The sequence below is a fragment of the Calypte anna genome, chromosome 2 (assembly GCF_003957555.1).
Source record: "Calypte anna isolate BGI_N300 chromosome 2, bCalAnn1_v1.p, whole genome shotgun sequence".
Lineage (NCBI taxonomy): Eukaryota > Metazoa > Chordata > Aves > Apodiformes > Trochilidae > Calypte > Calypte anna.
In genome coordinates, this window is record NC_044245.1 from 20,649,849 (window position 1) to 20,666,591 (window position 16,743).

At 37.6% G+C, this 16,743-nt stretch overlaps 2 protein-coding genes across 2 annotated transcripts in view; both read right to left on the minus strand.

The window, feature by feature from the left end:
• LOC103527533 (macrophage mannose receptor 1) overlaps nucleotides 1-4,495 on the minus strand; it is a 36,131-nt gene extending 31,636 nt beyond the window's left edge. Inside the window, exons 1-4 of the mRNA XM_030446514.1 lie at nucleotides 4,425-4,495; nucleotides 3,049-3,222; nucleotides 1,198-1,359; nucleotides 216-329 (exon numbers count right to left, since the gene is read on the minus strand). Of these exons, the coding sequence (XP_030302374.1) occupies nucleotides 216-329; nucleotides 1,198-1,359; nucleotides 3,049-3,222; nucleotides 4,425-4,485 (511 nt within the window). The 5' untranslated portion in view covers nucleotides 4,486-4,495. The remainder of the gene's footprint in view (nucleotides 1-215; nucleotides 330-1,197; nucleotides 1,360-3,048; nucleotides 3,223-4,424) is intronic.
• A 1,653-nt stretch (nucleotides 4,496-6,148) lies between these two features.
• LOC103527532 (macrophage mannose receptor 1) overlaps nucleotides 6,149-16,743 on the minus strand; it is a 28,769-nt gene continuing 18,174 nt past the window's right edge. Inside the window, exons 20-30 of the mRNA XM_008492746.2 lie at nucleotides 16,603-16,739; nucleotides 15,449-15,563; nucleotides 14,672-14,868; nucleotides 13,365-13,455; nucleotides 11,806-12,038; nucleotides 10,848-11,013; nucleotides 9,590-9,742; nucleotides 9,024-9,140; nucleotides 8,693-8,854; nucleotides 7,060-7,092; nucleotides 6,149-6,422 (exon numbers count right to left, since the gene is read on the minus strand). Of these exons, the coding sequence (XP_008490968.2) occupies nucleotides 6,259-6,422; nucleotides 7,060-7,092; nucleotides 8,693-8,854; nucleotides 9,024-9,140; nucleotides 9,590-9,742; nucleotides 10,848-11,013; nucleotides 11,806-12,038; nucleotides 13,365-13,455; nucleotides 14,672-14,868; nucleotides 15,449-15,563; nucleotides 16,603-16,739 (1,568 nt within the window). The 3' untranslated portion in view covers nucleotides 6,149-6,258. The remainder of the gene's footprint in view (nucleotides 6,423-7,059; nucleotides 7,093-8,692; nucleotides 8,855-9,023; nucleotides 9,141-9,589; nucleotides 9,743-10,847; nucleotides 11,014-11,805; nucleotides 12,039-13,364; nucleotides 13,456-14,671; nucleotides 14,869-15,448; nucleotides 15,564-16,602; nucleotides 16,740-16,743) is intronic.

Sequence of the window (16,743 nt, forward strand, 5' to 3'; positions counted from 1 at the left end):
CAAGTTCTTTGCTTAGATAAGAAACAGCTATAGCTGATCTCCACAGTGAACTTTATAATTGAGAAATGTACTTTAAAAAATAAAGGTCTAGATCTTCAACTGTTGTAAATCAGTGTGGGCTTTCCTAAAATAAATGTAGCTAGGGCAGTTTTTATTGGTCAATGTCTTATCAGAATCTGTTCAAAGATTATGAAATAGATAGATCTTGTTCTTACCTGGAGCCCAATTTAAATATCTGACAGGGCTGCCTCCAGCCCATTGCCACCCACTGTTGAAATTCAAAGTGTTCAAACCAATCCAGAATGGAAAACTGAAATTTTTAATTAGCTCTAAATTAGGAAAAATAAAAAAAAAAAAGAAAAAAAGAAAAAAAAAAGTCAGCTCTGCCTCCCTATCCTCATTGTCAGCAATTTCATCTAAAAGAAATAAAGTCAAATGTAAAACAATTTCTATTTTTCATTTTAAACCAGCCCCAAACCAGTGCTTTCTAACCTACTGAAGTGCATGTAGAATATGTAAACAAATAGTGATTCAGCAGAGATGTCAGTAGTTAAAATGGCACGTGAACATCTTATTTCACTTCTTAAATAAGCATTTACTTCTGTTGCTTTCAATACAATATAAGAGTTGTAAAAAATATCTTTTTTCATTCGGGAATTATGTTGCTTCTAGATTTTTTTCTTTGCAAATGGTTTCAAAGCCTCCTTCACAACATTTAGGATGATATTGATACGTGAGGCTTGTATCTGAAATCCACTGGAAGTATTTGTAGTTAACGTATGCCTATGTACCTATCTCGAGCCATCATCATATATTCTCCTAGAAAGATCAATAATCCTTGAAATACAAAGGAAAAAGGTAAACTGAAGGACCAGATCCTCCTCAGGATTGAGTGCACCACCATGAAGGCAAGTGGAGAAAATTCTCCTCCTGGAAGAGGATGGAGAAGATGTGGTAGCTCCTACCTGGCGCACAAAGCTCGGATGGGGGCATTTCCCTCTCTATAGAGCTTTGCAACCAATTCTTCATAAAAGACAATGAATCAGTGAAAGACAAGTTCAGACCATCACCCTTTTGGTGGCTGCTGAGCCAGCCCTGACAGCATACCTTCTTTGATGAGACAGAAGACAAGGCAGCCTAAAGCTCTGGGGCAGCACAACCATAAAATATTTTAAGGTCTTGTTCTCTATCCTTTACCTCCTACATATTCCTGCTCATGTATCTCCGTGATGCTTAAAAGCTCTGTATTTTGCTGCTGACAGCTTTTCCTTGCTTGGTGCCATGTTAGAGATGATTCTGAATTTATTTGATAGTGAATGCCAGTTGACACATCTTCTGTCCAAAATCTTTCTGTGTCATCTGGAAGAAGAAGTGAAATAGAGCACTGCTGTTAGCATTTTGACACTGAACCAACCAAAAGCAAACTAATTAAGTATGTTTAAGGGAAGTGATTCTCCCCCTCTACTCTTATGAGAGCCCACCTGGAATACTGCATCTAGAGCCCCTATTACAAGAAAGATATGGACATTATGGAATGTGTCCAGACAAGGGCCACAGGAATGATCAGAGGGCTGGAGCACCTGTCCTATGAAGACAGACTGAGAAAGTTGGGGTTATTCAGTCTGGTGAGGAGAAGACTCCAAGGAGACCTAATTGTGGCCTTCCAGTACCTTAAAGGGGCCTACAAGAAAGCTGGTGAGAGATTCTTTAGGATCTCAGGGAGAGGAAGGACTAGGGGGAATGGATTCAAAATAGAGGAGAGTAAACATTAGGAAAAAGTTCTTCATCATGAGGGTGGTGAGACACTGGAACAGGTTGCCCAGAGAGGTGGTGGAAGCCCCATCCCTGGATGTGTTCAATGCCAGGCTGGATGAGGTTATGAGCAACCTGATCTAGTGGGAGGTGTTCTTGGCCATGGCATGGAGTTGGAACTAAATGATCTCAGAGGTCCCTTCCAGCCCTGACAATTCTATGATTCTATGTAGTGATGCAAGGTCTCTCAAAATGCAGAGTATTAAGCATAAACTGTCATCAGTATTTAGCACTAGAAAATCTGAAATAAGAATAGGCATAATATTTTTTTAATTTAATTTTTTAAAAAATTAAAACCACTTTTTCAAATTTCTAAGATTTTAGAGGGGAGTGAATGTGTTTCCAATATTCACTTTTAAAATTGCTTTTAAGTAAAATGGAGTACTAGGTAAGCCAGGTGTATCTGGTTTTTGAAAAAAAGAGATCCCAAGGTGAAGTCAGAGGAGAAATGCAAGTGTGTAGGTGGACTATGACCCTTCATCCTCATGGGGCAGGAATGCCCTCTTAGCTCATCATCAAGAGAAGCAGATCTTTCAAAAATGGCAGAAGCTGGTCTTTGATGACCAAAGGAGCCATAAAAACAGGCTGTTTAGCACCAGTCAGCTGCAGTCTGATTTTCTGCAAACCACAGAAAATCTCTCTAAACCTCATGAGACTGGTATTTTACTGGGAAGGCAGCTGGGGAGAAGAGAGAAACATTGGAGGAATCCAAACACTGATTTGGTGCAGAAGTTGGTGCAAAGATGGGAGATAATTTGAGCAACACCGTTTCTGTTGTAGGCTGGGATAATAGGAGACAAGAACAAGAATGCAAGTGGTTGTTAAGGGAAGAAAACAATATCTTGCAGCAAGAACTGACCTACAGGGTATGCCTGAGGAATAAAGAGCAACAGGAATTTTGTGACAGTAAGATATCACTCTGAATTCATGCTGGTTATGCCATGCACTTGACTTACATCAAGGAGCCTACTCACCTCTCTCATCCAACTACAGCAGGTGAGTCAGACCCTGGCTGGGTTGAATTGCCATCCAAAAGCCCTTCTTCCTCTCCACTTGCTGTACAGGGAGAACATGGCTACTGGGGCTGACGCTCAATTGGATGATTTTAACTGGGGCTACTCTGACAAGGTTTGTCATGAGGATGTGGAATTGGCAGCTGGCAATGAACTGAGTACCTCAGTAAAGTTTCCTCAACAACATTTTATGACAAGTTAATAAATAAAAAGCAGGACTTACCTATTAGTGGGCAAAATCCATAGAGTTTATCAGCATCAAAGTCTGCAGTTGTTGCACACCAGAGCCAGCCATCTGACCTACCAGCATCTGTGCACTCATAGTACTCTTTGCCTTCATATTTGAAGGGGAATACACATGGCTGTCCACTTGCATTTCCTTGTAATGTAAAGGTAGCTCGGGGGAAGAGCGGGTTGAGAGGATGTATGAAAATAATCATAAAATTATAACTATGACTTTTCAGTAATGGATCTAGGTATCATGACATCTCTATCTAAATTAGGAGGTCACGCCATCTTTTCTTAATTAAATCTTATCATTTTTTCCCCCTGTGTAGCTAGATATTTTAAATAAAATATTTTTTAGTAAAATTTTGAGGTATCAATACTGTATTTAGAGACTTATATAGATACTTTGTCAGAAAGCCAAATTCTGTGATAAGTTGCTAATAATTTGTGGTTCCTGAATACAGAAACCCACATCTCAGATAACAGTGAGTTTTCCGCATTTTATTCTGAATAGCTCAGTAAGTTTGCTTTACAACTCCATCTTTCTATTAATTATTTAAAGTAAAAGGATAGCTGACCAGAGAAAACAGAGACCAGGTTGCAATGAGCATCTCTACACAGTAAAAAAATTAGTTTTCAATTGCACCTTTCTGCATTTGGAGAAGTCTTGCACAGTGTCCCTCAACTCAGATTCTTTAAGGTTAGAAATGCTTCATCTTTTTAAACCATCATAGTACTACAGAAGTGTTCTGTTATCCTGAAATACCTCATATATGGTTCTCAGTGTCACATTCATGCAAAAACATTCATCTGCTCAGTTCTGCATACCTTACTGCTTTACCATTTCTCTCTATAGCTACATCCAGTGAATTCAGGCTACAACTATTCTTCTAATTCGGTCAGACTAGAGCACAGGAACCGGTTCTTCCTTTTCATACATCACATATTGGAGCAGAGAGAGAAACTTGCACAGCTGTTATAACATGGCTCTAAACCACTTTGATCACCCAGTATTTACATCTGGAATGTAAATAGAAAGAGCTCCATGCTTCCTCATCTCTCACTGCCCTCCCATACTGTGCCATTTGATTTAATGTTTCCACAGAAAGTAGCTCCAGTTTTAAGATCCTACTTTTATTACCTCTATTTCCCCCAATATCTCTCCATCTCCCTTCTTTTATTCTGTGAATCAAGAAATGCCAGGATAATACACAACCCTTTAGATCATGGATCAAAGGTGATAACAAATACAAAATAACCAGTTTAATAACCAGTTTAAGCATTGAAACTTCATAGAAAAGCATTTGCATATCTAGCTTAAACAAAACAAACAAAACAAACAGCTTAAACAAAATCAAATAAGAAACTTACCCAGTGACTGTAATGAACCATGTACAAAGGAAACTAAAACTAGGAATCTGGAGAATCTCATTGCAAATATAACTTGCTTTTCATTCCTCTACCAAAAATTGGACTGTAAGACTGGCAGTGTATAAAATCCTTCTGAGTGAAGATAGTGACAGGTCCTTCTCTGTGTCAGAGAAAAAGCTCTGTACTCTAAATAAGGAAATATCCTGTCACATGGTATTTTGAAATAAACAGAGTGCATATTGCAAACACTGCTCACTTTGAAGACTGAAAAACCCTTCCAGAAATGAAGGATGGAGAAACTAGAACTGGTGACATTTATCTTTCTCTAGGACTTTACTAGTATTATATACAGAGCAGTCACTGAGGTGCTACAAAGGTTGACTCTCTAAAAAAGCAATTTGACTATCAGTGATAATAAACCTAGAGTGAAGCATCATTGATTAAAAACTCAGTCTCTGCTTTAGCCTTTACATCACAGAAATAAAAGGAGGCAAAATCCCAGTGGTTCAGTACATCTCTATAATGTCACCACTCTGCACACCTAGAATAAAACAAGCAAACTTAACAGGATCTGCAGTCATTGGTGCATTGTGAATTACTGTTCATTTTAAGGGCAAAAATTGCTTTTTTTCTATACTGCTACCATGCTTGCTTTGATCACACTTTGAGGCTGGACTGTTTATTACTAATTGTCAAAGATCTGAAAGAAGTGAAGATGTTGGATGTTAAAGGCTACTGGTAATCTCCCTGTAACAGGCTAAACAATCTTCCCCATAAAGTGGTTAGTGTCTAAGTTATAACTGCAACTCACTCAAAGGCTATTTTGCATTGTTTCCATAGCATTTTAAACTCAGTTTTCTTGCAGATTCTTAGTACAGTATAATCTGCTGAATTCCTTAGCTTTCAGTTCCTATTTCTCACATTTAAAAATGACAAGTTGGTGTTTCTTCAAGTTGAATTCAAAGCGACAGGGAGAGAAGTTCTCCTTGTTATTAATGAAAGAGGTTTTGCACAGACAGTAACATGTCTCTCCCTGTTCCTCTCTCTTGGTTTACTTTATTTATTTCAAAGCATTAACAAAAGAGAAGAATGCAAGGTGATAATATTGTAATTCATGTTAGCAAACATACTACAGCTTACAATTTTATTATAAGACTGAAAAAAGACAAAAGCCTACATTTGAGCTTCGTATCCTTTGTATCCAAAACTGTATTTTTCTTAGCTGAAAGTGAAAATGTGACAGTTTTCTTTCCTGGTGTTTCCTGAGAAAAGTATATGAAGCACCATCTTATCAGTAAGTATAATATAAGGTAAGTATAATCAGTAGAGAACAATGAAAGTTCTGGTCTGATGAATTGAAGTTTGTGGGGCAAAATTGTCTTAAGACTGCAACAGAGCTCAGCAGATTATTTTTTTTTTCCAATTCTTTGCAGAGTTCACAAAGTCATGGCAAGACAATTCTAAATAGCAAACACATTTCACTGAACATTCATTCTCACTGGTTGACTTTTATAGTCTGCTTTCAGTACTTTTATTTGTTCTTGACAAGATTTTGACACTAGTGTTTCTGCTAAGGCACTTGAGAACATCCTGACTGTTATGAAACTATATCATCAATCCAGAATTCTGATTTTGTGTAATATGCATGATACAAAAGAGACTGCTAGTGCAACGAAGAGACAGGCATTTAGATTCTCATAAGATTCTCAGGATCCTCATTGGAGAGTTTTAAGAGAGACATCTTTTAATTTCAGCAAGTAACTTGTTCCTCTGAAGTCATACATCCTACAGGGCACATTACATTATAACAACATTACATTACTACAACACAACATTAGGGAAGTGTTTCATTGTCAGAATCTGTTTGTAGGTTTTGTTTTTTTCTCTTGTAGAAATAGACTGACATGCCAGCTCCAAAAAGAGTGAGAATAGCCAAGAAAATGAGTGGCCAAAGAGAGAGATTAACAGGCGGGTGAGTCTCTTCATTCTCTTCCTTGCCTGAAATAAATGCATATACCTGTGAGAAATCTTAGTAATCTTTTATTCCACATACAACATGAAAAGCAAGGAAATATTCTCTCCTTGAACTTGGAGTCTGTTCAGTGTAAATCTGAGCCCTGAATGGCTGCTGATCAGCAGCCAGGTCTGTCTTGCTAAAGCTAATATTGTTTTAGTGAATCTGGGTTGCAGGGATGTACAGTGCATGCAGTGGATGCTCATAAAAAATTAATGAAAATTCTTGCTTTAGATATGGATATGGGATGCTAATTTTTTTGCAATATTTTTTTTTCAATATTTTTTTTACATTATTTACAATACTATGTATGGAATATATGGAATACTTATGCATCTACATAGGTTTTACCAGTCTAGTTAAAGCTCTGTGTGTCTGTTCTCAAAGACAGTCACAAGCTGGGTCATTGCTGAGCTTGTCAGCTCAGAGTTAGCCCAGTAGCAGTCCAGTCCACCAAGTGCTTGTAACAGGCCCCATGGGTTTATTCTGAATGATTTATAACCATGTATAACCAGCAGCTCTCAGCAGGGATTGTTCTCTTAACGGAGGTGATTTGGGAAAACTCATTTTAAGTGCTTCTTGTGTTTAGGTTTTTATTACTTTTCTGATTAAAGCTCTTACCTTTTTGTTTTAGAGGGCTTCCACTTGGCTCAACTTCAGTGAATGTCAGAGAGAAATGGTATGACACTTCATTAGAATTCATGAGTTTTACTATTTTGCTAGAATTATACAGGAACAAAACTACCTGAAGTATTACTATTGCATTAATAACACATGTCTGTTAGAAAAAGCAACATAAGTGAGGCAAAAAAAATGTTATTAAGGATTTTCCTTCCTGTTTAACATTACCAATCTATAATATTAATTTATTTTAAAATTTATATTGTTTTTATATCTAGCAACATTTAAGTAGACTCTTTTCTATGTTCATGAAAAAGTACCTTTTCATGTTTTTCCTGAAATCTTGATTTTAATATACTTTAGAACACCATGTGCAACTCTGGAGATTAATTTCTCAGCACATTTTGGAAAGTTCTGCATGTCCAGTATGATTCTACTGTTAAAATTATGTTTAAGATTCTTGAACATCTTCCCTTGGAAGATGCCCTCTGAATCAAAGCTGTAATCTTTCAATTTTTCTTATGCATAAGAAAGAGACAGAGAAAAAGACAGAACCTTTATGAAATCTTTTTTTGTTGAAGACTTGTGAAAAATGTTTGACACTTAGAAAAAAAGAATTAAACACATTGGATGTTCTTATACAGTAGGAAAAACTGTTATGAATCAAGTCTCCCTGAATTATCAAGAGAACATTTCTCCTCTTACCTCTTTTACATTACAGTGTGAAAACATACTTGCTACCCAGAGAAGTTATAAAGGTGAAAAGTATAATGAAATTAAAGAGCAGAATGTAAAATGAATAGAAACAAAGTACCAGTATCTCCTACTATGTCAGGAAATAGTCACGTAAGAGAGCCTTATATGATTTGATGGAATTTAGTGCTTTCTCGTTATTTTTGCACTATATGGAATAGAATATGATCTGCATGTTCTTGGTAAGTCTTTAATGGGGACTAACTGATTTACTGCTATGGCCATGAATTAATTAAGCATGAAAGTTAACAGTGCATGGGAGATTACTTCTTCTTGGTTACATTTCAGTTTGTTTATTTGTTTTAATAAAAGACTATATTTGTAAAATGATTAAAAGCTAAACTTAAATTTTCAATTATTGTTTTTGGAATTACTGGGTTACTATTGCAACATAAACAGATAGCCTTATAGTATCCCTGAAGCATTACTGACTTAAAGTTTATTGAATCAAACCCAAAATTAAGCCAGGTTTTGACACTGGGTAGTAATATAGATTTTGCATATAACAAACTTGCAAAAGACGCTTGATTATTCACATTTTTTCCTCCTTGTAAGGGTATAACAACTGTTACACAACAGTTACACAACTGTTTGACAGATGCTCTACCAATGCTTGTGTTAAGTATACAAAAGTTTTCTGAAAGTCTCATTCTCAAGCTAGGATGCATGCAGTGTGTTACCATATTTCCATGTGAGTGCAGACAGAAGACATGTGAAGAGCTCACAGTGTGCAAAACCAGGAATCTACAAATGTTCAGAAAAGTGGGATATGCCACATGAAACTGTCAGAAACAACTTTAAGACCTGTAATGGAGTGCTATGACAGTTACTGGTAAACAGATCTGCTCTGTTCCTAAGGACTGAGTCACTAAAGAATTACCTGTGGGTTTTTTGCAGATAAATCCTTTTTCCAAAGAACAATCAATGTTGTCCCAATAGCCAGATGGTGCAGTCATTTCAACGCAGTGATGCTCCATAGAGGGAACTTTGTCCTCCCAGTTGACAAAGTCCAGTTTAGCATTGTCTAGCCACAACCACTGACCTGAAGAACAACACAGAGTGGAAAAAAAAGCTCAGAAAGTTACTTCAAACATAATAGTAAACCACTCAGCAGCAGAAGACAACTTCAGCTTTTGTAAAAATACAGCTATCTTTAAGTTTCTCGTATTTGAAAGAGAGTTTAAAATTAAATATTGGGAGTAAGATATTACCATCCACATTTTGGTAAAGTCCTATCCAGAAGCCTCCTACTTTATTTCCAAGTGGTTGCATTGCATGGATCAGAAAGTCAGATTCATCCATGGTTTCTACTGAAACCAAGGTAGCACCTGAAAGATATTAGCAAGCAAATAACCATAACCTATGTGAGCAACTGCTGCAATGACCTCTTCTTTCAAGCCTGTACAAACAGTAAAACTTTTGAAAGTATTATGCATGCTACTCTGGTGACTCCCCTCCCATTGCTTTTTGTTGATGACAGAGCCCTGGATGTGCTTGGTGGCCATGGACTACCCTCACCACACCCAGGATGGTGCCTCAGAACCCAGGAGCTGATGGGGACCTCCACACCTGGGGAGGCTTCAGCCCCTGGTAGCTTAAACGCTTCGCAGTTGCTTGTGTCAGTTTATTTTCATTGTGCCAGATTTAGAACAGTAGTTTGGTAAGTAAAGAAATTATTGCTAATTTTATTTTTTCTTTTATCAGTCTTTTACATTTTTATGCACGTTTTGCATACAGTTTTGTACACATCTCTTCAGCTGATAATGAAGTCTCTCACCTAGCCGAGTACACTCAAGGGAAGCCACTGCCCAGCTTGTTCCAGTTGATGCTTCAAGGTAGTAGCAGTGGCCACGGTAAGGGATCCAAGCTTGGAGTTCAGATGCTTCAGGGCAGTCTCCAGGCAGCTGAGCAGGGTCAGTAGGAGCCATAGCTAAAGAAGCCATATGGTATGCACTTGTTACTGCATTATAAACTAACCTCTGAGACAGGCTATGTGTGTAAATGTCTCTTACCTCGCTTTAGCTCTGTTCCTGGCTACAGACCCCTAGCCCAGGAAACAGGGAGAGCCAGGCAGTCAAACATCTTATTTCTCTGGTCATGTTTTGTAGGACAAGGAAACAGATAAAATCCTGCAGCATCTAACTTACTGTATTGGCTGTACTCTCAAGAAAGGAAATCCTGAGGGATGGTATGGATCTCAAATGTGCATCACAACATACAAAGCTGTTGTAGGCTAGTGAATCATTGGTATCACAGTCTCATATTGTATGGATGCTTTTTCTTTGTCTGTTGTCCCTTTACACAAAGAGCCATCAGGAGAACACATCTCTACACACTTGGTCCCTGTTTCTGATCATGCATGCAACTCCTGTTCAATTCTGTACAAATGTATGGCTGAAGAGATTAATTCGGAAGCCACCTTCAGATGCCAAAATCTATCTTGAATGCACCAGAGAGAGCTTATATTATGATGCCTTTCAAACTTCAAGAAGGGAAAACAACTAAAAAATCTGCAAGCAAGCATGCCCCTGCATACCTCTACAAAAGAGTTAAAGTATCATTCACAAGGCTCTTACACTGACATCAAAACTACTTTAGCTCTAGCAGCAGTGAATGGAAGTGAAACTTTTGCCTGTATTTTTGTCTCAGTGACACTGGCATGTGAACTTCTGCATGTGCTGCAGTCCACACAGCCAGTGCACATCCCCAGCACTTATATGTATTACACACAACCTCAAGTGCAATTTACGTTCACATCTCAGAAAGAACAAAACACCTTCATTTTATGCAAATGGTTACAGCTACCATGAAAGTAGGGCAGTCAGATCCATTTGTACAAGAGGCTTTCATGTGCCTGAATTCATATATTATCCAATAGCAAAACTCCAGATACTTCAAGGAGGTAGATAGTACCCTGAAGTATACTCCTCTGAAGGTTTTAACCCAAGCCAGAGCAAAGTCTCTAGGATTAGGCAGACTTTAGGAGACTTAGACTTATGAGTGTGTCTTTAAATTTATTGCATTAATGTGCTTACCATCTGAAGTCTTACAAACTGAAAAGTAGCTTTCATTGCAGGATGTTGTTTTCCAAGTACCATCAAGATCTAGGTAGACACAAGCATTTTTCTCCTTTGGTTCTCCAGCTGCCCATCTTGTGTACCTGGTTTTCCAGTTATCTGTCCATTTGTGATAGCCACCAGTCTGAAAATAAAGTAGTTCTGGTGACAGAGGGTTTTTTTACATAAAAAACACTGACACATAAATATAGTTTCCTATGTCTATTTGAGTTTTTCAGAAAAAAAAAAAAATAAAAAAAAAAATTCACTGTTCTAAACAATGTTACTGGGGACTCTGAGTTATGCAAGAAGTACATATGAAAAGTGTTTAAAAGTGCATGGCTTTCAGGAGTTTTCTGAAATAATATCAACTTCTACAATATGGCAAGAAACTCAAATTAATCCATCTTAGATCATTCAGTAGATACCATAGCAAGAGAAGCCATTACAGAGAACTGACCCCCTCCACTCTACTTCATTTAAATTAAAACTAGGAGCTATTTAGTGAATAAAGATTACTTGACATGAAATAGTCAAAGTCATCTTGAAATCTTTCTATATAAAACTTATTATAATTTTTATTGCCATAATAATATTAGCTATAAGTAACCCTCTATATGGTAGGGATTTAGACTTTCAGAATGGCTGCATATCCTGGCTTGTCACTCTCACTCTGTACTTTTATCTCTTCTATCATTTCTAGAGCTTTCTACTTTCATCTGTTGCTTCCTGTTTAACCTTTTCTGTGACTCTTCCCTCTATCTAGTGCATGAAAGGCTTTGAGTAACTAATAGGGCCACTGGAAGTCCAATTATACAGTGAAGCCATCCAGAGTGCAGTTGTTTCAGCACTGTTAAAAATTGGGCATCCAACAGGTCTATAAAGAGGAGGAGAGAGCCCATCAAGCATCTGTACATCCTGCCTGTTCAGCACATACCATGTTGCTGTTTAGACCAATCCATACAGGTTTTCCATATTTCAACATCTGGATCCACAGGAATGAATGGATGTAGGCATCTGGAATGCTGGCAAGTTCTGCAGATTGGTCTTGACAATTTTTCCTGGCCTCTTCCCATTGCATTTCAGATGAAATGACTGAGTAACTACTGTCACCATAACGGACAAAGCCAGAGGATGGATTTGTTGTTGGTACTTCAGGTTGGGTGGTAACTAGGCAGAAAAAAATGGATTCAGGAATTCAAAACATACCACTCATTCCTAGCACTGAAGCTTTCAAAAGATAGATCAAAAGGTCCAGTGTTAATAAGTCAAAATGTTAATCTAACTCATGAAAAATATTTTAACTAAAAAAAAAAAAAAAAAAAAGAAAAAAAGCACCACACAACCAAACCCAAAAAAGTCATAGGTTTGGGACTAAATTTGTTAATGTAAAATGCTAAGTGAAATCCTGGATGCCCTGAAGTAGAGAGCATTCCTCTTACAGGTCTGACTAGTGCAGACTGCGACTCGTAAATCAGATATTTGCGTTCCTGTACTTGACACTTTGACTAAATCTGGATACCTGAGTACACTCCTATTTCTTGTGGAGAGGACTTAGGGCTTGGTATTTAAAACATTTACTCTTGCACCATGTTATCAAGCCCGAGATATTTATTGATAGGTGATGTTAATTGATCACCACTTGCTGTTGACTCAAAGTCATTAGCCTGTCTGTAAGGGCCCCCTAAATATTAACTGCACACTTGAGTCAGGCAGTGGCTGTTTCTACCCTCAGGATTGTACATGTTTAGGAAACAGCTGTAGCTGGCACTAAACAAGATTAAAATACCCCCCTAAAGCAGGGACAGAGGTTTCCTATAAGCCAGTTGGCAATGTTGAAAGTGAACAGCCTGAAGGAGCTGACTGAAGGCAGTGGGTGCAAATAGTTCTTACTAATGCTGTAATAAAGATGAGGCAAAACACTTTTGTTATCTGTGCTTTGCCTTCTGTACTCTCATTATATAGCTGGGCAGCAGAGATTTGAATAATTACAGTTCTAAAGCAGAAGAGTCAGTATTCATTACTCATTTTGGTGTAAAAAATATCTATATTCTTCAACAGCAAAGACACAGCCAAGACGCTTTATATTTTAAGAGACATCATGTGCATTCAGATGTTTACAGAGGAATAAACGTTCTGCTTGGAGACAGAAGTAGCACAAGGAGATCACTGTAAGGGCATGGTTTGATACTGCACTTAAAGAGGATGCTTAAAAGCCTCATACTTCACTGAAAAGAAATCTATTTCCATTTATTAGTCTCCAGTGTTCATGATTTAGGTGCAAATCCCTATTTAAGAAAGTAGTTCCTCTCCAGCAATTTCTGTGAAACAAATTGTACTTTTAAAACAGGAAAGCCTTAAAAGTGATGGAGCTCTGAAAGTCTGAGAGACTCAGAATGAGTTCCAAAGCTGAGAGAAATCATATTGGTTTAGATATTCAGGTTTTCTAACTGAGATTCTTATTCTGCCTAGGAGTCTGGACTAAACAGAACTCACGAGAATTCATCTGGCATATGTAGCCTCTCTCATTGTCACAGCTGTCATCTCTCCATTTACCCTCTGACTTCATGATGAAGACACAATCTGTCTGAAGGAGAGAGGAAGATACAGAGCCATTACAAAAGGTGATCAGGAGCTGCTGGGCTGGAGCTCCTATACCCCTAGTGAAAGCCTGATGGCAGAGAAAGGAGGAAGGGAGAAGTGCTCATTGAGCACTTACGTAATTAGTCCAAATTTGATAGACTTCTGCCAAACTGCTTGACCTGGTATTTATTAATGACCCCTGAAATTTGAACCGCTGGCTTTCATGGGTGCCAGTCAAGGTCTGAAAGAAAGGTCTGTAAAAATAATTTCACCAGTTTTGTTAGGAATCCTTTAATGAATACAGGTATGACTAGGGGATCTGGAATATGTTTTCTTAGTTCTAATTTACAGTAATGTAGAACTTCTTAAGAATGTTTCCACCAGTGAGAAAACTAATAAAAGGACTATTATTAGTCTGGATTTATCTTAACCAAAATGATTATTTTGTAGAAGGCAAGTACTCTTTACTAGTTGTTTGCAGTCATTTTCAAGTTATCACTATCAGATGTCTTTTGTAACAACCAAATTTTCCCTTTACTTCCTTATTTCTAATATCCTCAAGAATTCCTTCATGACTGTCCTATTTTCAGGATTGTCTGAGACCATCTTTCAGAGTTTCATCCAGTTTTCTCTCTTATGTTGATTTAAACAAGTTCTAGTCATAAGGAGGTAGAGTGATGGCAGACATTAAAATCTCCAGTGACTATCTGTCTATCATTTCTTCTACAGGCTTCTCTGCTTTGGGAAAGAGATTGAATTTCAGCAGAGCAATAATCCTTTTACTGAAGATATCCTTTCCTACCACCTGAAACTGGTAAAACAGTGTGGGGGCACACTAGCCAGGAGAAGGATATGTAGACAGACAAATTGAGGTTGCACCAACAACCTCAGTTTTGGCTTACCATAACTTTTCTGTGTTTGATGTTGCAACTTGAATGTTTGTGGTAATGCAGTTTGGGGAGGTACTGATGTAATACAGACCTCTTTTGGCTAGCTTTACAGAACTAGCATTTTGCAATAGGTCAAAGCACAAAGTCCCTCTTCTAAAGAACCTCTGCCAAATATTTTTGTTCTATCTGGAATGATTATATGGTGATTCTCTAAGCCCCTTTCTGCTTATGTAAGGACTTGTTCAGCATCTTGTTGTTGCTGCTGTAACTTCCCTTTTAGGAAAATTACTCAGCTGCCTAAGATATACAGGTTACTTAAGTTTTCTGTACCTCCACAGTAATGTCTGTTAACGTTTCCCAGTCATAATAGTCGAAGAAGCTTTGCTTCTTTTCTGGTGCACCATTAAACCAGTTGGTGTAGGAAACAGTGCTTCCATCTGTCCAAAGAAATATGGATTCTTGGTTGACATCATTCAACCCAATCCAAACATCAGTCATGGCATCCTTTAAGTGATAGAAGAGGAAAGCTGCAGGGAAGCAAAGACTTCTCGTTAAGGAAAGCTTATCATGACCTAACCAAAATAGGAAAAATGTGCAAAAGCCCAGAACTGGGGCCATATTAAAAGGATAAGATTTCCCACAACAAAACCAATCGGCCTTTAGTAGATGTTTAGATAAGAAATTGAAGCAACATTTGTTACACAAGCACTAAGGTTGAAAAAATAGCCAAAAAAAAAGCTCCCAAGCAAATTATAAAAGTGCCCTTCACATCTAAGTATGCACACATGCACAGATGATTCCAACAAATCATATTGCCAATGAGAGAGAGAGAAAATAGAGATGTGTCTGAGAGATCTTTGCAACCACACTCAAACAGATTGGAAGTTTCATGAAAACCAAGCAAGCAAAAGAATGAGAAATGCATTTTATTCCTTGTATGATATAATGTAGCTATTTTTTCACACTTCTGAGTTAGAACCAAGCATAAACTGACCTTCCTAATACTCAATTTTGGAGAGATAAATCTGTAATATATTTTGGAGATCATACTGTTTGTTTAGTGGGAGAGTAATATACCTTTTCTTTCAATGGGAACCATATATGTACCTTGGACTTGTTCATTTTGTATGGTAGCCAGGTTTCCTCCCAAATCAATACAAGCATCTCGAGCAGCATGCCACATGAGCTTCCTTGTTGTATTTGAAGAAAATATTTTGAAACACTGGAGGGGAAAAAAAAACCCACTTCATTCAATTGAGCAAATATGGGACCGGTTGCATGTGACTAATATTGATTAGAATGAACATTTCCCCTGAAAAAGAAATCAGGACTAGAAAAAGGCACAAAGCTCAAGAGTGGAGAGTAAGTATGTGTATGCAGGTAGATATTTAGTCCCTTTCCTTGCAGACTGTGTAATCCTGCAGTCTAGTGTTATCTGAACTGGATCTAATGATGCCAATCACATAACCTCTTCCCACATTTTCATCATCCTGCTTCCTGCAGTAACAGTGGGATCACTTAAAACTAAGATAAAGCTGCTCTGGGTGACACAGCTGCAGCTGCTGTGCCACCTTCTTCTCTTAATGACTGTGTTTATGACTGCTCATTCCACCAAAGAATATGAAATATCTTTTGGCAAGTTGACAGCATTCTGAGGACTCAATAGTAGCACAAAAATAAAAGTAGACAAAAAAAAAGCAGACAAAAAAAAAGCAGACAAGTCCTTCAAAGTAGACAAGAGCTTTAACTCAAATTAGCACAAATTCTGTAACAGCAATGAGGACCTCCAGACTGTCTCTGAAAGCAAACTCTGCTGAAAACAATTGTAGTTTGGCATCCTCTTTCTGAACTCAGAGTTTTGGGAACCTTTTACTCATCAAAGGAATTGATCATATGCATTCTCATTAAATCATTCCACCTGGATGGCTTCGTTTTCAAGACTGAATGTCACAAATTTCAGTTCCTGCTATAAATACATAGAACAGGAGAGCAGGAGAAGTTTTTTTCAGCAGTAACAGTGTGCTTTAAGCCTGAATAAATTATGTTTTCTGAATTTTATTCATCATACATCTCCTTTTACTGTATGTCTCTGCTAAGTTAGGTGTCTATGTCGAAAAAAGGCCAACCATCCAGCCAGTGTGTTCTGACTGGATATTTACTCTCCAGTTTTATATTATAATAATAAAAAAACCATATTTTTTCAGTTCTTTTTCTCAGTTTCACTGCTGTAAACAATTTATTGCAGGAACTTATTGACATACCTTGTTGTTAAAGAAAAGCCAACTTTCTGGACATCCTCCGGGAGGCAATGGAGAAGCAAATGTTGAATTAATAGAACTGTTATGTTTTTCACATACAAATCGATTAGGGGAGGCACAGTTTATATCATTCCACAAGCCTAA